At 44.9% G+C, this 23,490-nt stretch overlaps 2 protein-coding genes across 2 annotated transcripts in view; one reads left to right on the forward strand and one right to left on the reverse strand.

Annotated features, from left to right (window-relative positions):
- The first annotated feature begins 4,781 nt into the window (after window positions 1–4,781).
- LOC134320355 (SAYSvFN domain-containing protein 1-like) lies at window positions 4,782–7,727 on the forward strand. The gene is made up of 2 exons (XM_063001709.1): window positions 4,782–4,817; window positions 5,724–7,727. Exons 1-2 carry the CDS (start codon window positions 4,782–4,784, stop codon window positions 6,057–6,059), a joined length of 372 nt encoding a protein of 123 aa, XP_062857779.1. The 3' UTR covers window positions 6,060–7,727.
- The window catches only part of LOC134320274 (dynein axonemal heavy chain 8-like), a 56,392-nt gene continuing 40,057 nt past the window's right edge, over window positions 7,156–23,490 (reverse strand). The window contains exons 64-92 of the mRNA XM_063001613.1: window positions 23,132–23,358; window positions 22,401–22,519; window positions 22,214–22,317; window positions 21,958–22,134; window positions 20,977–21,144; window positions 20,671–20,886; window positions 20,010–20,147; window positions 18,827–18,954; window positions 18,579–18,750; window positions 18,038–18,193; window positions 17,801–17,956; window positions 17,135–17,317; window positions 16,942–17,047; window positions 15,796–16,048; window positions 15,527–15,717; window positions 14,315–14,436; window positions 13,850–13,968; window positions 12,697–12,899; window positions 12,545–12,618; window positions 12,006–12,158; window positions 11,755–11,910; window positions 11,565–11,681; window positions 10,938–11,039; window positions 10,679–10,839; window positions 9,361–9,517; window positions 9,086–9,238; window positions 8,786–8,975; window positions 7,970–8,091; window positions 7,156–7,600 (exon numbers count right to left, since the gene is read on the reverse strand). Of these exons, the coding sequence (XP_062857683.1) occupies window positions 7,313–7,600; window positions 7,970–8,091; window positions 8,786–8,975; window positions 9,086–9,238; window positions 9,361–9,517; window positions 10,679–10,839; window positions 10,938–11,039; window positions 11,565–11,681; window positions 11,755–11,910; window positions 12,006–12,158; window positions 12,545–12,618; window positions 12,697–12,899; window positions 13,850–13,968; window positions 14,315–14,436; window positions 15,527–15,717; window positions 15,796–16,048; window positions 16,942–17,047; window positions 17,135–17,317; window positions 17,801–17,956; window positions 18,038–18,193; window positions 18,579–18,750; window positions 18,827–18,954; window positions 20,010–20,147; window positions 20,671–20,886; window positions 20,977–21,144; window positions 21,958–22,134; window positions 22,214–22,317; window positions 22,401–22,519; window positions 23,132–23,358 (4,611 nt within the window). The 3' untranslated portion in view covers window positions 7,156–7,312. The remainder of the gene's footprint in view (window positions 7,601–7,969; window positions 8,092–8,785; window positions 8,976–9,085; window positions 9,239–9,360; window positions 9,518–10,678; window positions 10,840–10,937; window positions 11,040–11,564; window positions 11,682–11,754; window positions 11,911–12,005; window positions 12,159–12,544; window positions 12,619–12,696; window positions 12,900–13,849; window positions 13,969–14,314; window positions 14,437–15,526; window positions 15,718–15,795; window positions 16,049–16,941; window positions 17,048–17,134; window positions 17,318–17,800; window positions 17,957–18,037; window positions 18,194–18,578; window positions 18,751–18,826; window positions 18,955–20,009; window positions 20,148–20,670; window positions 20,887–20,976; window positions 21,145–21,957; window positions 22,135–22,213; window positions 22,318–22,400; window positions 22,520–23,131; window positions 23,359–23,490) is intronic.

A 23,490-nucleotide genomic window follows, 5' to 3' on the forward strand; every position in this document is an offset into this window, starting at 1 on the left:
CAGTAACATTCATTTTTTATTATTATTTTATATGTCTGACACGCTACAACATTGTAAATGTAATGTAAACATACACCTGGCTGTTGAACAGCTTATGCCAAGTTTACACGACACGACACTCTGATTAACACCTGGTCGCTGTAATGTTCACACTACACGACTGATCGGCGATGGGGGGTTTTACACTACACCATCTATCACCAGGGGGAATCACAGGTGAGCTTCTCTGCTCTCCAAAACTACGTTCTGTCACGAAAACACACGTGAGAAGTGATGAAAGGTTTAATGATACCACGTCCAAACATGCACATCAACAAGTAGCGAGAGATGAAAGTTTGTGCGCCGATGAAATAAATGAATCTGAGTGGATTTGGCAACACGAGCAGCATGGCTTGTTCTATAGTGAGTTGGAGGTTAATAAATATTTTGTTTTGTAGAGAACGATCAGGTCAGAAATACTGTAAAACTCGCGTGTGCTGATGTATTCTGATAGAAACTATATTGCGCTCCTGAACCACCTGTTTACAACCTCGCCCCTGTGTTTCCCCTCGCTGTTTCTCACATTGATTGAGAGCCGAGTTTTGATCGCAGAGCGAACACCGAGTTCCTCCCGAATCCAGCACCGACCCGTCACCGAGCGAAAATCAGGGCTAGAATCATGTAGTGTGAACCAGGCATAACTTGAGCTTCTGCCATGCTGAACTGATGTGCAGGTCAGATCTCGTTGCGCAAAAAAACACTGGCTGGTCACGCGAGATTAAAGGGGGTAACAGATTTCCGTGTGCACCGTAAAAAAGGGGCGTATTTAAAAGATCGATCTCGAGTTTATATGAATCGATATCGGATCGTTCAAATAAAGATTGATTCGAATCGAAAAATCAATTTTATAAACCCACCCCTAGAAAAGACTGTTCCAGAATTTCTGTGTTTGCTGTGTACAGACTCCAGTGGCCTGTACACAGCTCTGTCCCTAACCCCACTGAACACCTTTGAGATGCACTGGAACACTGAGGCCCTCTTGTTCAACATCAGTGCCTATAGGCAGTCCAATAATCTCATGGTCGAGTGTCCACAAACTTGTGGCCTAATAGTGCCCTACAGCAGTGGTCCCCAGCCACTGGGCCGCAGACCGCTACCAGTCTGTGGGTCATTTATTACTGGGCCGCACAGAAAGAAAAAATAATTAGAGACGCTACAATAGCAATGAAAACACTGCGCCAATTTTCAACACACTTCAGGCGCTATTGCCTCCTATCACCACTAGGTGGGAGCTACATCTTGTTGCATTGAAAAAAGCTGATTTTCCATTATTGTGAGTTAGTTATTACACAGTTACATAGTTATTTTATTTTAAATCCTCCCACCCTGCCAGTCCGTGACATTATGTCTTAAATAAAACCGGTCCATGGTGCAAAAAAGATTGGGGACCTCAGCCCTATAGGTCAGAGTTTTACTGTGACTTACTCTCTGGTTCGGCATTGTCAACCTCATTTCTGTTAGAAATGTTAATAAATCAACCAACAAACCAATGATCATGATCAATTCTGTCATTTCTTACAGCCAGCAGTTAATATTCGGCTCCTTTAGTGAATAAGTTCTCTACAGAACTTGTTATCAACCTACACCAGTAAAATGCTTAACTTTGCACCCCTGGGATCAGATGAATCCCCCCCCCATCTCCAAACCGGCAGGTGTAGCAACAATTCATAACAAGTATGTTCTTTTTTGTCTAATAATTATTAGTTTTAAAGCTAAAAGTGACCAAATTCTTTTGATGTTACTGTTTTACTGCCATATTTGTTATGTTGGGCTGGTTTTTGATTCAGTAAAGCATGAAAACTTATTGACCTCACACTCAGTGATGTGTTATTCTGAAGGATCACTATATATGCCCATTGGTTACTGGTTACCATCAACTAATGACCATTAGGACTTGGTAAGGGGAAGAGGTATTTATCTAAAACACAGTCGTCAGCTGGAACAAAATCACAGAAGCAATTAATAGAGTTCTATTATTATGATTTAAAAACAAAACTCAAAAGTCAGGCTTACCCAGTTCTTTCATTAAATCAGACTCGTTCTCTTTTAGCCAATCATAAACACACTGATAGGCTTTCTCGCTGTTCAGGTGCTCGTATAATTCTCTCATTTGTTTCTGGCTGGTTGTCTGTCTTTTGATGTTAGAATACATTTCAGCTTTAATAATGCCCTTCCCACGCAGAACATCAGCCAGACCTAATGGATTTCTTGTCCTTTTGATAAGTTCCGCCTGGTGTTTCTTCAGAAAATGCTTTGCACCGAGTTCTGCCATGGCGCCTGTACAGCAAACAAACAGTGTGTTAGAACAAACAACCCTACAGAGAGCTGCTGGTGACCTTATCAATATGCATAATTCATGCCCACGCTCTGTTAACATGTGGGATGAGAGCCTAATGCACGGCCATGACTAACATTTGTGAACGATATTATTAAAGTGTGAAGTTAAAGCTCTTAAGGGAAGCTAAATCTCGTGCTCTAGGGCCAGAGAGAGCATGAGTTCACTACCAGTCTGAAATAATACCCACATTCTTCCCTGTGTCCCTGCCAGCAGTAATGCCCAGTCACACCGAGCTGTCCCACAGTGGCTGGCATTTGTTTGGCACCCAGTTTTTTTTTTACAGTGTGCATGCACATATAATACATTAGTGACATAAAGTAAAATAATACATGTCACTATTTGTAATAATTAGATATAAACAGCTTTAAAATAAATGTGCAGATGAGAGTTTCCTGTAGAAGACATGTTCACTTACTTTCACTTAGAAAATCAACTCATAATCAAATAGAGGAGCACAAACTTTACACCATTTATTCCTTTTAAAGCCAGAATGTAATAATAATAATAATAATACATTTTATTTATAACGCACTTTACATTTGAAAACAAATCTCAAAGTGCTACAGAAAAACAGTAATATAAAACATGAAATATAAAACAAATATAAACATAGCATTATGAGACATACATCATAAAATCAGCGTTAATTTAACAGTCATAACATCTGTTAAAAAGTAAAGTTTTTAGACCCTTTTTAAAACTCTCAATCGTCTGTGGTGCCCTCAGATGGTCAGGAAGGGCATTCCATAGACGAGGAGCAGCAGAACAGAAAGCCCGATCACCCATGGTACTTAGTTTAGTTCTGGGAATGTGGAGAAGATTTGATTTTGCAGAAAGGAGGGATGAAATTTTAGGGGTAAGAAGTTCTTTCATGTAGGGCGGTGCATTTCCATAGATGCACTGATATGTAAGGAGAGAAATTTTATATTCTATCCTTGCAGAGACAGGGAGCCAGTGGAGTGAAAGAAGGATAGGTGTAATGTGCTCGTGTTTCCGTACTCTCAGCAGGATCCGTGCAGCACTATTCTGGATATACTGCAATCTCTGGAGACTCTTGGTAGAAATCCCGATGAGAAGTGCATTGCAGTAATCCAGCCTGGAGGAAACAAATGCGTGAACCAGCTTTTCAGCATCTGAGATGGTGATGGTAGGACGAAGTTTGGCAATGTTTCTGAGATGATGAAAGGAGGTCTTGCATAGATGTTTAATATTGGCTTCAAAAGTGAGTTGAGGGTCGAATTTTATGCCAAGATTGATAACCGTTGAAGAGGGAGAAATAGTATGACCAGCCAGTGTAATACTGGTTATAGGGGATGACTGGGTCTGGAGTGAGGTGCCAACCAACATCACTTCAGTTTTTGCACTATTTAGCTGAAGAAAGTTGTGTTTCATCCACAAACTTATCTCCTCCAGGCAGGCAGAGAGTATTGAAAGAGATGCTGATGAAGATGATGATGAGGGAGCAGCAGAATGGAGGGAATTTGTGTCAATTTTCATGTAAAGTTGTATATCATCAGCGTAGCAGTGAAATGAAACTCCATAGCGTTTTATAATTTGGCCAAGGGGAAGCATGTATAGGGTGAAAAGGACGGGGCCCAGGACTGACCCCTGGGGGACTCCGCATGTCACAGCATATGACTGGGACCTTGCATTTCCAATAGAGATGTACTCTGTTCTGTCGGTAAGATAGGACTGAAACCAAGCCAGGGCAGCATCAGTGAGTCCAATGGTGTGGTATAACCGGCGTAAGAGCATACCATGGTCAATGGTGTCAAATGCTGCCGATAAATCCAGGAGGACAAGCAGAGAAGGTGAGCCAGCGTCAGCCATCATCAGAAGGTCATTGGTAACTTTAACCAAGGCCGTTTCTGTGCTATGAGCAGAGCGGAAACCAGACTGAAATTTTTCAAAAAGGTTGTTGTGTTTAAGGTGATCCTGGAGATAAGTGTCAACTACTTTTTCCAATACCTTAGAGAGAAAAGGAAGATTGGAGATAGGCCTATAATTTGCCAAAACTTCAGGATCAAGTGCTGTTTTTTTTAGAAGTGGTCTAATTATGGCAGTTTTTAATGAAGGTGGAACATAGCCAGCTTGGAGGGAGAAATTTACTACAGTTGTAATCAGAGGACTTATAGTAACGGTGTGCACTTTTACTAAAGCAGTAGGAAAGGGGTCCAGGGCATTTATGTAGAGTAAATGTGGACTCTTACCTGTGCAGGTTAGATAAAGATGTAATTAAACGGAGCGATATATAACCCTTATTTCCTCCACAATAATAACAGAACTGGCGCTTCTGTCATGCAGTACTTGTATTTTTGAACAGACGTTTTGGCGCAAAGCGGCGTTAACCAATAGAGATTCGCGGTTTAAGCCACGTGTCCTGTTCGCGCCAACGTTACTGCGCATGTGGAGTGAGTCAAATCATTGCGATTCGACTCATGTAAGCTTGTAATGAGCATTTCATTGTTAAACATTCCAGTTTCCTCATTTCCACCTTCTAGTCGTCGTCAGTAAGTGTACAGAATCTGCATGTACTGATGATCTGTATTCATGTATTTAGAAGAACAGGATCTTTGAGAAAGCTGTTTTCTGTCGGATGTTAGAGTCGATCATTTGACTCGGCTCACTGAGTCGGTTCTTTATATAAACTTTTGATCCGACTCGCGATAAAGTGAAATACGGAAACTTAAACTTGCAGTAAAAAGCATTATTGTGTTAATAAACTGAATAATTAGGTTATTACAAGTTATATCATCTGTTTAGATGCAGTTTAGTAATCTGATCATGATGTTAGGATTTTCGGAACATAACATAAACTCAATATGGGAAGTTTTACCATGTTTCCTTGGTAGGGTCCCTCCCTGCTGTTGAGAGTGTTGTTGAGTGCTGTTGTTGAGAGTGCTGTTGAGAGTGTTGTTGAGAGTGCTGTTGAGTGTTGTTGAGAGTGTTGTTGAGAGTGCTGTTGAGAGTGATGTTGAGAGTGTTGTTGAGAGTGCTGTTGAGTGTTGTTGAGAGTGCTGTTGAGAGTGTTGTTGAGAGTGATGTTGAGAGTGCTGTTGAGAGTGTTGTTGAGAGTGTTGTTGAGAGTGCTGTTGAGTGTGTTGTTGAGAGTGCTGTTGAGAGTGATGTTGAGAGTGTTGTTGAGAGTGTTGTTGAGAGTGCTGTTGAGTGTTGTTGAGAGTGCTGTTGAGAGTGTTGTTGAGAGTGATGTTGAGAGTGTTGTTGAGAGTGCTGTTGAGAGTGTTGTGAGTGTTGTTGAGAGTGCTGTTGAGAGTGCTGTTGAGAGTGTTGTTGAGAGTGCTGTTGAGAGTGCTGTAGTTTGATTGTATTTTGCTCTGCCCTGTAGCAGGACAGCTCGGACTGGTTGCTGGACAGCGCGGTGGGCCGCTGGCTGGGCGTGGACCGTTTGGCCGTCACTAACCTGACCCTGCTGAAGGTGCTGCTGTGGCTGGTTCTGCTGGGTCTCTTCTGTGAGCTGGACTTCGGGCTTCCCTTCTTCCTCATCTCTCTGTTCTACTGGCTGTACGAGGGTCTGCGCAGCCCCACGCTCAGGAGACCCGGAGAGATGAGCGCCTACTCCGTCTTCAACCCCGACTGCCAGCCCATCCTGGGGACGCTCACCGCCGAACAGCTGGAGGGCGAGATGGGCTACAGACTCCTAAACACCGGGGCACGGACGTAACGCACGAGACCCTGACGGAACCGCTGGAATTCGGAACATCCAGGTCCGAGTGCAACGGTCAGACTTCAGCTGGAGCCTCGGGGGCTGAACGAGGACGTCGGTACATTTATATAAATTACTGATGAAAAAAGAAGAATGTTTTTTATTTTATATATTTATCTACACATGAAACTATGAAATTCTTTCTTTGTATATCCCAGCTAGTTTGAAAGCTGGGGTCAGAGCGCAGGGTCAGTCATTGTATGGCACCGGAGCAGACGGGGTTAAGGGCCTTGCTCAATCAAGGGCAATTTTCTGACTGATAGCCCAAAGCTCTACCCACTAGGCTACCACTGTCCAATAAGAACCTTTTTTTAAAACAAGAATTTATGGCGTGTCTGAGGGAATTTGTGCCTGTTCAGTCAAAAGAGCATGTGACGTCGGGCACTGATGCTGGATGAGAAGGTTTTTGATCACCATGACCCTGACCAGGCGGTAAAAACAATTTAAAACTGTAGTCGTGCCAAACAAGGGCCATAAAGTATGTAGATGTAGAAAGTGTGTAAGCATGCAAATTCTTTAGCATAATTACTAAAACACATGAGCTTAATTAGGAAGGACGTCCACATACTTTTGGACAGGATTTTGTAAATGGCAAGTTTATGTTTTTTACAGGTTCTAAATTCCTATTTCACGTTCAGTTTGAACAGTTTGTAGGATAAACCAGAACATCATCATCATCAGTACCCAGCCTTACTAATGCTCTGTTGTACTACAGAATGAGCACAAATTCCCACAGACACACTTTAAAGCCTTGTGAGAAGCTTCTCAGAGGAGCGGCTGCTGTTCTAGCTGAGAGATCACACAGAGGATCAGTCTGGTTTTTTTTTTAAATGGGACGTCCGACAAGCTAATGGTCGGGCGTCCGAATACTTTTGACCATACCAGCTGAATACAGATCAGCTACTTACAGTTCAGAAAGTCATTTAAGTGAATTTAATAAAGTAAAAGTCGTGGGTCTCAGACTATAAATTGATAATAATATAATTAATCTTGTTTATAAATGCAGAAAAACTGCAGTTGTGGTGACAGAACTTGTACCAAAGATCAAACACAGTTTAGTGAAGATAAACTCATATTTTTTTTATTTTTAATGCTGAACAAGAACCTGAACCTTTTAATAACAATTAAAATATTTTTCCATGAACTGAATTGAATAAAGAACAAAGAAACGGAACGCGTGTGTGGGTCAGTGTGTGTGTGTGTTGGTGCGATTATTTGATATCACACAGCAGGGCGACACCGCGCAGGATCCAGTGGTCGGGGGGCTGCACCGTACGCAGCACGATTCCGGTGATGTAGGTGAGGTCGGTGCGCCGGGGTTTCTTGTAGACGGGGCAGACGTACAGTCTGGGGTCTTTCGGGGCGGTGGAGTTGATGGCGAATATGTGCACCACGGGGAGAGGGGTGAACAGCACTTTGGGCGTGGCCTCGACGAGACAGCAGTTCTTGCGGTCCCAGCCGGCTCCGTCCAGATAGAGGCCGTACACGTACACGCCCTCCTACACCACAAACATAAATACATGAATAAATATAAGCATGGACAGTGTTGAAATTAGGAGCAGGCTGTGCTGTGGACTCACGTTCAGCCCTGCGTGACCCTGTGGAATAAAGAATTTACCACCTAAATCAGAATCTGCTTTATATAAAGTATGTTTACACACACGAGGAATTCGTTTCCAGCTGTTGTTATCTCTCTACAATATACAGACAAGATTATACAGGTAATGTACTAGACAGAATTTTGTATATATACAGAAAATAGAGAAATAGCACAGATAAATAGTAAATAATTAAAATGAAAATACAGCAATGTACAGTATGTACATCATTTGGTGTTGAGTGTTCTGCCCTCTGTGTGGCGCTCTTACCGTGGGTGCGGTGGTGATCTCCTCCTTGGTTTGCTTTAACACCTCGTTGTGTAGAGTGACGGTGTCCAGCGCCCAGCCTCGGTGTGCCCTCGTCACCTCCTGCATCATCGCTGTGAGGAAACCTGCAGCGGTCACACACAATAATAAATACTAACCATGGTACGGACGGTTTATTTACATGCAGTTGTTTAGAATACGGACTTTTGTGTAAAACAGGAATGCTCGTCATTTGGACACGTGATAAGATAAAAACTTACAGCCAAATAATAAAGCGGCTTCATTACATTTTATTCCTGAATTACTCTAAAAGATGCACTAAATCTTATTAAAGAGCTACGATGTGATTCCAGGATTAGGAAATGTACGACTGCTACCTATAATGCAAACCCGCTCTCACCTTTCTGTGTTTTTCCCACAATGCCATGGTTCTAATTGGGTTTTGTGAAACAATGCTTCACTTTTCACTGTCCTACTGGTGGTGCTTTGAAAAGGTAAGTGACAAATCAGATTAAAGTTTGAGTGTAGCGGTAAAAACCGAGCGTCAAAGAATAAATGGAGTAAATGTTACTTGAGGTAGCACCGAGGCAAGGTAAACGGCACGGCCTCACAAGGAACAGTGGCACAGCCGGCACTAATAAGTGTTTAATCCAGCCTTACTCATGCAGTACTGGTTTGACGTGAGCTGGTGTCTCATACTGGCTGGCTTTTCATTCATTCTAATTCCTAATACAATCTAAAAAAACTCCAAATTTAGTGATTAAATGTGCATCTTCTACATTTTTAATAAACAGAACAAAGTGATTACAGTCTGGTTACCCTGGGGATTGAAGAATCCGGTCATCCAGAATGTTTTGGGCCTCCCATCGAACAGCCAGCTATGGAACTGAGCGTTTCTCTCCAGGAGCTCGGTGAACCAGAACCCCAGGGTGGACGACTCCCAGGAGAGCTTCTTCCACAGGTTTGGGACTCGAGCGTCGAACATGTTGTCCAGCGCGTCCCTGAGGCTCTGCAAGCCAATACAAACGCTCGTTACTGGCCAGGCAGCCTCAGAATGACCGAGCTACAGTGGTGGTGAAAATGTGCAACAGTGGGTAAGACCCAGTCATCAGTTCCTACCTCACTCATGATGATGGTGCCCTCAATGGCCAACTTGAGATCGATCAAGCTAGTCCGGACCACGCTGATGACCCTCTGCATGCGGTCGATCTCCTGCCTCAGGAAGATGTTCATGGAGGTCAGGGCTCCCATTTTCACCAGCCTGGCTTTCACCTGGTCAGTGATGTTACACAGATTATTAATCGGGGACATTTAAGCGTGGCTGTAATTTAATAAGCACCACTTATAAATTCATTTCTTTATAAAGTAAACGGCACTGTTAAACACTCTTATACCTCATGAGGTACGTAGTTGGGAGGGAGTTTATCCAGCATGTCCTGGGCGAGGCGGTAGACGATCGACTCTCGCGTCTCTCCTGAACCTCCGGCGCTCTCTTTAGGCTGGATGTTTGTGATGGTGTCCAGGACTTCGGCTGAGGTGTTACCCTGATACCTGTCAGAAGTTCATTTCTAGCATTTAACAAAGACAATTATCCTCACAACTTACCAGTAACTAGTAAACAGAGGATTGCTGGTTTGGGCTCCTAAACGAGGCCCTTAGACCTTAATGGCTTGAACTGTGTTCGGTCACAGTTGTAAGCGTAGACGTACACCGATCAGCCATAACATTAAAACCACCTCCTTGTTTCTACCCTCACTGTCCATGTTATCAGCTCCACTTACCATATAGAAGCACTTTGTAGTTCTACAATTACTGACTGTAGTCCTTTTATGCTGTTCTTCAATGGTCAGGACCCCCACAGGACCACCACAGAGCAGCTATTATTTAGGTGGTGGATGATTCTCAGCACTGCAGTGACACTGACATGGTGGTGGTGTGTTAGTGTGTGTTGTGCTGGTATGAGTGGATCAGACACAGCAGCGCTGCTGGAGTTTTTAAACACCGTGTCCACTCACTGTCCACTCTATCAGACACTCCTACCTAGTCGGTCCACCTTGTAGATGTAAAGTCAGAGACGATCGCTCATCTATTGCTGCTGTTTGAGTCGCTCATCTTCTAGACCTTCATCAGCGGTCACAGGACGCCGCCCACGGGGCGCTCTTGGCTGAATATTTTTGGTTGGTGGACTATTCTTAGTCCAGCAGTGACAGTGAGGTGTTTAAAAACTCCAGCAGCGCTGCTGTGTCTGATCCACTCATACCAGCACAACAAACACAGTCCTGAGAATGATCCACCACCTAAATAATACCTGCGCTGTGGTGGTCCTGTGGGGGTCCTGACCATTGAAGAACAGGGTGAAAGGGGTTAACAAAGCATGCAGAGAAACAGATGGACTACTATATGGTAAGTGGAGCTGATAACATGGACAGTGAGTGTAGAAACAAGGAGGTGGTTTTAATGTTATGCCTGATCGGTGTAAATGTGAGAGTAAAACCCACGTCGTTATTTTATTATTAAGACATTTAACTTCATTGTGAGGTTATTAAGTTTAGTAGGGTTATGCTGGAACAAAAAAGGGCCTTCCCTAAACTGTTGCTGCAAAGATGAAGCACATAATTCCTTAAAGTTTTCTTGGGGTTTCTGGGTGGAGAGTGAGGTGTTGTGTTCAGGTGAGAGTGTGAGTGTGTGTGAGCAGCTCTGATGGACTCTTACGTGATATCAGCGTTGGGATGCAGACCGAACACTTGAGGGGTGTCGACGTAGGGCAGAGTGTGAATATACTCCAGGTATTCCTCCACCGTCTTACACACGGGAACATTGTAGTCGGTGTAGAAGCAGAACGAGGGCTCGAACAGCCGGTCGCCGAACCACACCTGGTAATCAGAGCGGCGGTTACGATTAAAAACGTCTCTCGTACATCATACGCTAACGTTATTATATTTATTATTAGGTTGGGGGGGTCGTGTGTTACTCGTGCAAAACAGTTCAGAAGTCGTTTGTCGTAGTCGTCCGTCACTCTGCCTCCGTACTGCACCTCTCCCAGCATGTAGCGCACGGTGTCCCACGACACGCCCTGCAGATAAACAAGCCAAACTGGTCAGCACGAGCAAAGGACACACACTGAACCTAGTGACCCGCCCTGCTCCCCACTGTAAACCTGATCAGCTCCCTCAGTACAGAGCATTCTAATCAGACATGGAGCTCATAATCAGATTATTTAGACGCTCTACGCCTGAATTTACAAATAAACGTCACTCCTGCACCTTTATACAAATTAAACATCAATGTGAATTTATTTACATGTCAAAGGAACTCCGTTAGTTGCTCTGGATTGATTCATCCGCCACGTTTGTAGTTTTTTGTGAGCAAAGTTGTGCCGCACTGAATGCTGGGATTGCCTTCAGCGCTAAGGAGACGCTCAGTCAGATCATCACTCAGAATTAAGGCGCCTCAGTAGGAGCATTTTAAGGGAGCTAAGAATTTAGACACGCCCTCTTCTCGGGAGTGTAGAATGATGGGAAACGCGTCTATGTACAGAGAGAGCTCGGTTTCACACAGACCCAAAGACTTTTTATCAAAGTAAGACATTATTCCGAACCTTTTTGGGACTGCACTCATCCAAATGGTTCTGGATGAACTGCACACTGGAGCTGAAGTCTGCCGAGTTGAACTCGTACGGAATATTCCAGCCCAGGGGTCCGAACTTGCGACGTTCCTGCGTAAAAAAAAGGTGAAGACTGTGTAATTCTGGGAAACCACGTATCCTGTAAGCGCCAGGTCGTTCCTACCTGCACCACCGTGTGCAAGAACGCGACGCTGTACAGCAGCGGCTTCCACATGGGCAGGTTGCTGACGTCCAGCTGAGTCTGAGAGATCCCGACGAACGTTCGCTTCAGTCCGGCTTTCACTCCCTGAGGAGGATCGTTGGAGAACTTGATGGAGGACTAAAACGACAAGAAGATTCTTTGATGATGATGATCGGAGACCTCGACCCCCTGGTTTCCCCCAAGTTTCCCCCCTGTTGATGATGTTACATTACCTGCAGCAGCGTGATGGAGAAGCGGTCGTGTGGCTCCGTGGTGATCCACACCCTGAAGCTCTCATGAACGTTCTCCACTGTGCTCACGGTGTCCAGCAGCTCGTCCATGAACTCCAGACCCAGGTGGCAGTTCTGCAGCAGGACCCAGCCTCCCTGTGGACCACAGACGGTCAGACACACAATTACTGGTGATGAGCTTTAAACTGAATGTATGACAAGAAGGTTTGTAAGGTCTTCTAAATAAGACTTGATGTTTGCTCCATACAGAAATGCTTTAGTCATGGCTATGCCAGGTCAGGGTCACGGCAGGTCCGGTTTCACAGACCGCATACTGGGTGCAAGGACTTCCTTCTATCCCTCCTCCCTCAGACACAGCCAATCATGTATGTGCAGACACCCTGTCAGCCTATAGCATCACTGAGACTGGAACCCCAGTACCCTATACCAGTTCTCAGACTTATCTTTAGTGTGATTAAATCTTATTTACACAGGATTTAATTTCTGAATATAATAAACGTCTCTGTAGGTAGTGTTGGTACCTGTGCGATGGACATCTGCACCAGCCTCCTCGCATGCACTTCCTGTCCCTGTCCCATAGATATAGCTCTGCATTCTAAACAAGCAACCCAACATACAGTAAAAAACAGTCCTCCACTTTTTGCTCCACTGTAATTAGTTACGGCTTTATTACCGAGTCTGAGTTTCTTGGAGAGAGCTTCTATCTGGTTGGTTGGATCCGAGCCCATGGAGAGGAAGCAGATCAGAGGGGTACGAGGGTCGCTCTCCCCCCACGTTGCCTCCAGATTGAGAATAACAGACTGGGCGAACCTCGCGCCCAATGCGTGCCCTACGTAGCTCCTGGCCTGAGACAGCGTGCGATCTGGACTCCAGGATCTGTCACATGACATTTGTTTAAATTCACTTCATTCACAATGGTGGTGCTTTAAAAGTCCTGGTCTGCTGATACTGTAATGATCCACACATGGTTAATCACAAGCGGTGATTAATTTTCATCCTCTTTTTAACTGAGAAAGCAATTTAATGAATGGTTCTGTTAATAAACACTGAAACTATCACAAAAGTAGATTTAGGGCACCCGGGTGGCACAGCGATATATTCCGCTAGCACACCAGTGCTGGGACTCTAGCGGGCACAAATGTGAGACAAAATTGGCAATCGAAGTCTGTTGTGTGGGAAAAGACGGGACTAAAAAGTAGGCGAGGTCTTCGATGCTGTGTAAGGACCCTGATAAGTAGCCCGAGGCGCGTGATATCCGGCCTCATGTGCCAATCCACTGAGGCGTGGGCAAATAAGAAGGGGTTAAGGGACTGTGCACGCGTCAGAGGGGGCATGGGACAGGCGAATATACCCTCCTCGGACGCAGTCGGGATCCCCAGCGGTGGAAGACTAATTTGCTATGCTAAATCGGGAGAAAAATGGGAGAAAATAAAAAAAGTAGATTTAGATTTAAGATCTACAGCATCTTTAAGGTCACCCCATCTGAAGTCATAAAAATAAATACATTATTAATATCAGGAGTAAGGAGAGCTGAACTTTTCTCTGGTTTGGAGTAATGGCATTAACCATCATGAGCAAATCAGAGCTCATGTATCTGAATGAGCCCATTTACTTAAAACACAGAATCAGACCTGATCCAGACCCAGACCCATCTTCCAAGTAAAATGAGGTGCATTCTGCTAAATTTTACAATGATTGCACGGCTGATGATGCTTTTTGATGATGTCTTGAGTTGATGTAACTCTTGATGTAAAACTTTTGGCATCAAATTAATTTGCAGCAGCCAGAGGGAGAAGAATCGTACCCTTAGACGACTGATATTGTACCTGATAAGCAGTAATTTGTGGAAGATCTCCAGTGAATCATTATAACCATCGGGAATCACTGCGTCCTCTGGTGCGTCCATATCGAACCACGCCTTCCAGCCCTTTTCATTCCGGGACACCTTTGTGTATGAACAGGAACGTGTGCATAAACATCAATATAATAATACTATTTATTAACTGTATGCCAATAAAACTCAACACAAATGTGTAATCATCATTATTCATAGGCTACAGTGTGTCAGAGTAAAAAGCAAGCTTTGGGTATCAACTGGAAGGCTGTGAGTTTAAATCCCTTTAGTAGGGCCCTTAAATCTCTTGGTACAATGACTGACCCTGAGCTCTGACCACAGCTTTCAAACAAGTGTTCATATTTGTTTAAATCATTTTTCTATCTGCACATTTTTTGGTGAATTTGCCATTAGAAGTTATTATATTATAAAGCACATTTTACAGGATGTTACTGACCTGGCTCATGATGTTGGTGAACTGGGGCAGTTTGCTCAGCTCAACCAGGTTCAGCCATGTCATGTCCAGAATCCAGCGGAAGGGTTTACGAGGACAAGCTTTGAGATCCAGGGCGGCACCACCTTTAAACAGAGAGAGTGAAACAAAATTCAGATAAACAATCACTGTGAAATGTTCTCAGTTCTGCTCTGATAAACTGAACCTGGCTCCAAACATCAGAGGGATCCACAACCATTAATCCTTATATTTCACTGTAAGCTGTCGTGTCAAAGTGGGGACATGAAGAAATACTACTTTTTCAGTGTTGTAGGGAGTTTTAATGAACGTTTTAAATTATATCTCCCGAACTCGTTATTAAATCAATGTGCAGGATATTTTGCTTAATTAAAAATGCATTTTAAGGCCGCTCAGGTGGCGCAGCGGTAAAAACACGCGCTAGGACACCAGAGCTGGGATCTCACATACATCGTATCGAGTCTCGGCTCTGCCTGCCGGCTGGGCTGAGCAGCCACATGGACAACGATTGGCCTGTTGTTCATATAGGGGTGGGATATTAACCCGGATAGGGACTCTCTCATAACTGATGCAACTACGACCTCTGCTGACTGATTGATGGCACCTGCACAGAGACTGGGAGAGAGTGCGCTGATCAGGGTGTGTCTCTCCGTACACAGTGCTGATCCGCACTGCACTCGTCAAAGTGTAGGTGATGAGATGCATACGGCTGCTGCCCACGTGTCGGAGGGGGCGTGGGTTGGCTTCGTTCTCGCACTTAAAGTTGGGAGAAAAAGGGAGACAATGCATATACAGTATATATATTATATATATATATATATAAATATAAATAAATAAATATATAAATGCATTTTAAAGATTCCTGGGGACAGAAATGGCACCGATTCGGCGGAATGGTCCTACAATACCGTCACAGTATCGTCAGGTTTAAACATTACAGCAATGAAAACATGTTACTTCCAAAAGAGTTCAGCTCTAGGTCTACTACTGCATACAATCTTCTATAAGAACTCATCAATGCTCCTTTTATATCCTGTCAGGACAGCATCGCCTGCTTTGTGTTGTTTTTACCGTGTTTACAGTGTTAATTTGCCCTGTGCGAGTTAAAAATGAGTTTAGGGCATTAAATTAGAAAGTTAAAGAGACAGAGGGATAAATATTCCCTCGTGTGCTGTAGCTTTCTGTCTCAGGTGGCACCTTTAATAAGAATCTGGAACTCGCTGTGCTTGATGTTGCCCTTCTGCAGATCGATCTTGAGAGCCAGCAGCAGAGTGAAGATGAACTTGTGATTCTCGTACAGGCCTCGGACCGTGTATCTGAACACCTCGTACGTCAGACAGTCGATGATGTTAGCGATGCGCTTCTGGGTCAGGGGGGTTTTTTCTGACCTGGAAAAGATTCACTCATAATTAAAATACGCACTCATAATAAAGTGGTTACAGATGGAGGTGCGGGGTTAACGGCACCTCGACATGGAGAGGTCGAAGATCCTGAGGAACTGGGCGAGCGAGGTCTGGTACATGACGTTGACCATGCTCATCTCTGTGATGAGGAAGTAGAGGATGCTGCCGCGGGACGCCGCGGGACGGTACTCCTCCTGAGCGGCGAGGATCTTCGTCTCCGTCTCGGTGGCCACGTTGAGCTTCTCGCTCACCTCCGCTGCTGTTTCCTTAGTGACTCTCAAGATCCCGATCATGGACTCGTCGTCGACCAGAGAGCCTGAACAGACAGAGACGGGGGTGGACTAAACAACAAGTCTATTTTCATTTACAAGACCTCTAAAAGTTTCTTTATTACTTACTCAAATAACTTACGGTGACCTTGTGCTACATGGACCAGTAAGTTTACTCAAGTTCAACCGGTAATTGTGATATTTGTAAGAATCACAGTTGTGTCCAGTCAGCACATTATTAACCCTTTAATGGTCTGCTCAACCATTTGTCTGAGTTTACTTTGAGTCTAAATACTTGGGTAAAAATAAGCTGTATTTCTTGTTTGGGCCAGATCTACTCCTTGGTTGACGTGTTAGTTTACTCCCAAAAAACTAAGAAAAGAAAGTAAATTAAATAAATAACTTTTTAACTTTTCATTGCTGAGACCATGCTGGTTTCCCATGCCAGCAGAGAGCTGGACACATCAATCATCTGCGCCTCCGTGCCCCCTCTGTCAGCCAGCATAGCAACACAGAAGGACATGACTCTTTATTTATTTATGAGGATTTTAACATCATGTTTGACGCACTTCATTCATCAGTTCACAGGTTTAATATCAAACACAGTCATGAACAATTTTGTATCTCCAGTTCACCTCACTTGCACGTCTTTGTACTGTGGGAGGAAACCGGAGCTCCCGGTGGAAACCTACGCAGGCATGGGGAGAACATGCAAACTCCACACAGAAAGGACCCAGACCGCTCTACCTGGGGATCAAACCCAGGACCTTCTTGCTGTGAGGCGACAGTGCTACCCACTAAGCCCGACATGGTAAATTCATTCCGCCACGTTACAGTAGCGGTTGTTAGACCTGATCTGTTACAGATGAATACATGAATATACTCATGACTTCATGACTAAATACTAAATTATTATTTTGGTATGGTCTTATATACGCACCTTTTGTGGTGCTGAGCTTGTAAAGCAAATTATCCTCCAGCTCTTTCATCTTCCTCTTGTTGGCCGTGACGTCCTGCATCAGATTCAGCCTCTCAGCCTCCAGTTCCTGTGTAACATCAGTCAGTGATGGACCGGCTCATTATTTATCACTGAAAGGAATGTAAGGGATGACGTGAAACGTGTGCAGACGTACGTATTTCTCGGTCAGGATGACTCTGCCCAGCAGCTGGTTCTCCAGGCCCTTCATGGTCACGGTGAAGTCGATGATGGAGGTTTTGGCACAGACCTCGGGCGTGTAGGACGGGTTGGGCAGCTTGGTGGCGATGTAGAGTTGGAAGCCGTCCATCACGTCGATCTCTTTGTCTCCGACTTTAACCTGTCGTACGCAGTGTTTCGGTTAACACTGAACAGGATATGCAGGCACGTCCTGATGTAAAAGCTCTGGTACCCACCTACATCTGCCCTGTGATTAATCCATTCATTGTTTATTTATTTACATGCATGGGCAGTGGTAGTTCAGTGATTAAGGTACTGGACTAGTAATCATACGGTTGTCTGTTTAAGCCCCATCATCACCAGGCTGCCACTGTTGGGCCCCTAAGCAAGGCCCTTAATCCTTAAATGCTCAAACTGTATTCAGTCATAATTGTAAGGGCCTTTGGATGAAATGTGATAGAAATGATTGACATGTAGGGCGGTTGTAGCCAAGTGGTTAAGGTACTGGACTAGTAAGCAGAAGGTCGCTGGTTCAAACCCTACCACTGCCACTGTTTGGCCCTTAAGCAAGGCCCTAAACCCTCAATTGCTCAGACTGTAAGTCGCTTTTGCTAAATTCCGGAAATGTAAATGTAACGCTCACCTTGTAGGAGGATCCAGACTTGATGAAGTTCTTCTCCAGCACGTTATCCAGCGCTGGGTCCAGCTCCTCGGGTACATCCTCGATGAGCAGAGGGCGACCCAGGGACAGGCTGTCCTCCAGATGGGTGCGGAAGTACTTGTGATTCAGAGACGTGACCTTGGAACGATACGGAGCGTTCGTTAGCATCATGTCGTGTACCTAGTGCTGACGTTAGCTAGCCTGAGCCACGGATCTGACCTGGAGCTCGTTGGCTTTCTCCTTCTTCTTGATCCAAGCCTTGCCCTGAGTCTGGGGGTCGATGAGGAGGGGGAAGCGGGTAGCTTTGGTGACAATGATGCCGTTCTGCACCGACAGGTCATCACCCGGAAGGCCCTGCAGATTCCACTCGCTGATCTGAACGAGGGGGGAGAAGATACCACCTGTGAGGGTCTTCCATCAACATTCCATCAACAGCCTTCACTGATCCCACTCTCATCAGGCATCAGTACTGACTACTGATTAATCAGGGCTTCTCTTTACACTCAGAACATTTACTGTTTTGTTTTGGATTCATCCAATCATAAGCTTGCTGGTTCAAGCCCCACCTTTGCCAGATTGCTGCTGTTGGGCCCTTTAGCAAGGCCCTTAACCCTTAATTGCTGAGACTGTACTGTCACTCTACTCTAAGTCGCTTTAGATAAAGCACCAGTACCAGCACTGTAACCAGAACTGAGTATCTAGGACTAAATCCCACATCATGTAGGTGGTATTAAGACCAGGATGTTAAATAAAATCCTACTGTGGGCTGGTCCACCAGCATGGAGATCAGGTTCAGGTTTTCAGTGAAGGGAATGTTCTTCTTCGTGAGCTCGGCCTCCCAGATCTCCTTCAGCAGCATGTTACGGAACTGTTGGTTGAACGGACCACAGTAGGACAGGAAGCCGGTCAGCTGCAGGACGTCTCCAACCAGCCTGAGAGCAGAGCAGAGACAGACACGTGAACCTCGGTTCGACCCCAGGAGCCGTGGAGAGACTGAGAGAAACCTGCCTGCTGATCTGTGAGGTGAACTCTCTGCTCTGCTCGGTCCAGCGCACTTTCTCCCCGCTCAGCCCGTCGATCAGAGCGGAGGCCGTCTGCATTTTATTTCTGCACGATTCGGCGTCGTTCAGCAGATCCTGAAAACAGTTAACGTTATTCCAGTGTCTCGTAAGCATTAGATGCACGTTTACACACACAGTGATTTGTGAAATAAAAAGGCCACGAAATGCTCTGATTGGGCCCCGGGTATTAGGGAATGTGGACTTGGATCAACAGCTAATGTTAGTACTGTGGTACCTTGTAACTGTACGTCCCCTAAACTCAAAATCTGAAACTCGACGGCCTTCTTTGAGAAATTTGTACCCTTAAACTCAACGTTTCCCTCAAACTCAACGTGTGCTTTGATCAGCGCTTGGCTTGAGCGGTGTGGTAAGATGTCATGTGAACATGAGCTGAATCTGCATTAGTGTGGAATAAGCGTCAGATCCAGGGTTACAGCTCCACATGATTCTCCTTCCTGTTTCACTTTGTGTTACAGCTCCAGCTTCTGAGAAATGGTGAGAATCAGAATCAGCTTCTCCCAGAGTCTAAAACTCTTAACTTAATGTATTAAAAGAACAACATAAAAACACTAAACCTCTCTTCATTATTACTGCTCATAAGTTCTCTCCACTCATTAAAAAGCATAACAAAACAATAAAGTAAAGCTAAAGTGCAGCTTTTATTGCATTTTTAACAGTTAGTAATTGTATTTCAGTGTGTTTATATTATATTTGTGTTATTTTCAGTGTTTAAGAGTCAAAAACAACCTCATTATTTTACATGAGACTAAAATATCTGCAGCTCACCGGGACCATGGACGCATTAACAGGTTCCCCAAACATCCTTATGGGGGAAAATACCTCGAAACTCAACGTCTTTAAAACTCAACGCCACGCCCAGAACCGACTGACGTTGAGTGTCTGAAGTGGAGTCTGACTGGTGACTGGAAATTTAAGGTGGTAACTGCAGTCTGATTGGCTACAGTGAATTTTAGTGCAGGTAGATGGACTGATTAGGTAGGAAGCGCTCACACACACACACACACACACACATACACACACTGAGTGCTTGATCTGTTGAGATGAAAATCCCAGTATCTACAGTTAAAACTGATGTATGATGCACCAGTCACCAGTAGAAGAGGACGTACCTGCTTCTCCTTCATGGCTGCTTCGAATTTGGCCAGCACCATGTCCAGCTCTGCCTGCTTTTCATCCAGCTGGGCCTGAGCGTTAGCCAGTTCCTTATTAGCTGCCGTTAGCCTGTTCTCCTGAACGCTGAGATTAGCCTGGGTAGGAAGAAGGCAGGATATGCCAGTGTTACTAATAAAGTTAGAGAAGAGTCTTGTGTGTGTGTGTGTGTGTTGGGATGCTGGTAACGAATGTGCTTTTGCCGCTGATGAACCAGAAGTGAACATCACACGTTACATTTAGGTGCAGGGGTATCGTATATTACGCTCGCCCATCACAGCTGAGATCTGGGACTGGCACCCTGCTCTGCAATGGACTGGCACCGAGTTCAGGGTATTCCTGTCTCGAGGTTAATGAAAATTAAATTTGCGATCGTAGCCCAAAATCAAACCCCCTGCACCACTCCAGCTCACAATTTAGGAGTCTAATGACTGGCAGTGATTTTAGTCTTGCTGCCTCAGCATGTCCATATTTATAATCACACAACACACAAAAGTGAGACCTGTAAGAAAAGCCTTTAATCTTTGAGTTTTTAATCGTATAGATTGTATATATCCATGATTAATAAACCACCGTATGTATTTTGAAGTGATTTCTGTGGGTCCGGCTCTCGTGTTTTACCTTCAGTGGCAGCACCTCCTTGTTGATGCTGAAGAAGGTGGCCATAGCCTGTGTCCAGGACAGCAGACCCGCCACGTTTCCGCACACTTTACTGGCGTTCTCCAGCGTGTAATCCTCCATCTGGAAGTACGGCTCCAGCAGCTCCATCGTCTCTTCGGTTATCGTGTCCTTAGGAAACTGCTGCAGTGACGTCAGGAAGCCGCCGCCGCTCATCAGCTTAGGGGTGAAGAGAGGAGACTCGTATCATTAGTCTCATTAGAACCATCAGATCTCGTGAGGTCCTGCACGGTGTTTCAGGGATTTTACCTTCATGGCTTCGCTCCAGGAGGGCTTAAGGCAGTGCCTCTCTGGATCCATGACGACGGGGTCCAGCTTCTTGCGGAAGAGAAGCAGACAGCAGTCCATAATTCTCATGATTAAATGTGGTGGCTTGGACAGTTTCCTCACTGTTGCGATATCGGCCGGTTTGATGGTCTGTTAAAGACACGAGGTCAAAAACGATTTACAAATCTAGGATATAGTGGTTTCAGATCCTACAGTCGTTCCAGTGAACAGGACAGGACAAGGGTAGAAAGGACAGGCCACACAAACAGAACCACACACACTCGGCAGGGAACCGAACAAGTCAACTCATAAAACAGAATCAAAGACCCAGAACGACTCTACCCTGTATCAACTGAGTTAATGACAAAAGTTAGAGAGCGCTAGCAGGAGATCTAGCAAATAATTCAGAGGGCAAAGCCAGTCAGTCAGAGGTACGCTGTTAGACGGTGCTTCTCAGGTAGTGAGGAACCTTTAATGAGGCGCAGAAAATGCTTTGAAGTTGAGTTCAGAGAGAACTACGCTTTCTGTCGGCCTGTGTGGGCGTGGCAGGTTGGGTCTCACTTAGCATTGTGCTTCAGAAATCGTTTTATAAGCACCTATAAGCGTTTCCTGCTTATTTCTATTTTAGGTTTCTTCTGTCATTAAAATTTAAAGAGAGGTAACTCTTGGATCTCACTTCTTCAGGTTTGTATATATAGTACAAAAGTATTTGGACACTTCTTTTAATTATCGAATTCATGTGCCGAGCCATACAAACGCTGTCATCTTTCGACTGAACGGGCACAAATTCCCACAGGCATTCTGTATTTCAAAGTCATTTAAAGAGGCTTTATTAGAAAAGCCGCTGTCGTTCTAGCTGAATAGATCAGACGCCACTGTGTGTTTTTAAAATGGGAGGTCTGACAAGCCCATGGTCAGGTGTCCAAATACTTTTGAGCTGCTACATCAGTTTTTGGAACTCACGTTTAAAGCCGCCTCAGCTTTCATGAGTGCAGGTTCGGCCGCCTGCAGCTTCAGCTCTGCCACACCTTTTTCCTTCTCGATTTCCTCCACGATCTTCAGCGCTTTATCCTTCACCACCTGCACCTCGTTTTTGACCACAGAGGCGGCCTCGGCGCTCACAGTCACCTCCTTGAGGACCTGCACGACCAAGTCCATGAGCTCACGATCGATCTAGCAAAGTGAAAACGCTCTGCTCAGTTCTGATCGAATGATGTACCTTGTCGGCTCGGGCCGAGGCCAACGCCAGCTCCTGCTCCTTCACCACCAGGTCTCTGGACAGCTGCGCGACGGATTCGCTGGCTTCCATTAGCTTGGCTAGACCTGGGAAACGAGCAGGGCTTGATCACTCAAACACACTCGTACACACACAAAACACATTACAAATGTACTGGCCTTGTCCCTACCGACATTCATGCGCTCAACAAGAGTGTTGATGTGGGTGTGCTTCTCTGTATAGAGGGTTTTGTATCCATTGATGAAGGACAGGTAGGATTTCGGGGTGACGTGGGCCCTTCGTCTGAATCTGAATAAAAAGAAAGAGGAACAGAAAGGTTGATTCCAGACTTTGGACCACAAAACCTGATCTGTAGCAAAAGAAAGGGACAGATTTCATGAATTCAGCTCGATTATACATGAATACCTTTTGGTATAAGTGGAATTGGTATGACCAAAGGTATCTGGACACCTGACAATGAGCTGTTTAGCTAGAACAATAGCCGATTCTCTAATAAAGCGCTTCAAATGACTCTGATATTACAGTATGCCTGTGGGAATTTGTGCCCGTTAAGTTAAAAGATAACAGCATAGGTTAAACCCTTGATATAAGGTACAAGGGACAGTGGGAGCCTAGTGGATAGAGCTTTGGGCTACCAGTCAATGACTGTCAATGCAAATCCAGGCTCTGTCGTGCAGCCACTGTTGGGCCCTTGAACAAGGCCCTTAACCCATTAAATAAATTCCCTTTAAATGAATGTTAGACGTCATCACTGTGAGATTCGATTGATGAGGCAGCAAAATATGCCCCGAGGACCTGGGTTTGATCCTCGTCTTGACCCTCTTTACTAGTTTGGGTGACTTAGTGTCTATAAAACTGAGGTTCTCTAACATGGCTGTATCTCTAAGTACAGTACGGTACCTCTCAAAGTAGCTCTCGCAGGTGGAGGAGACTCTGTCGTGATAGACGGCCATAGTCTGGACCACCGCAGTCTTCACCTCAGGCGAACAGACCATGTGGAAGTCCGAGAGGAAATACTGGGACACGGCCATCAGGGCTTCACTCGGCCACGGGGTGAACCAGTCCATGGTGCATCCGGATATCAGTCCGGGGAACTTCAGAGAGCGGGAGCGGAACTTCTCCCCCACCTGATCAAAATATTCCACATTATGAAGCGTGTTAATTCACTTCAGTCTTAAAATTACAACGATTTCTGTAACTGCTCTTTTACTGTGAGTGAATCTGACTCACATTCTGAGAGAATAAAATGAAGAGCATCA

The sequence above is a fragment of the Trichomycterus rosablanca genome, chromosome 9 (genome assembly GCF_030014385.1).
Source record: "Trichomycterus rosablanca isolate fTriRos1 chromosome 9, fTriRos1.hap1, whole genome shotgun sequence".
Lineage (NCBI taxonomy): Eukaryota > Metazoa > Chordata > Actinopteri > Siluriformes > Trichomycteridae > Trichomycterus > Trichomycterus rosablanca.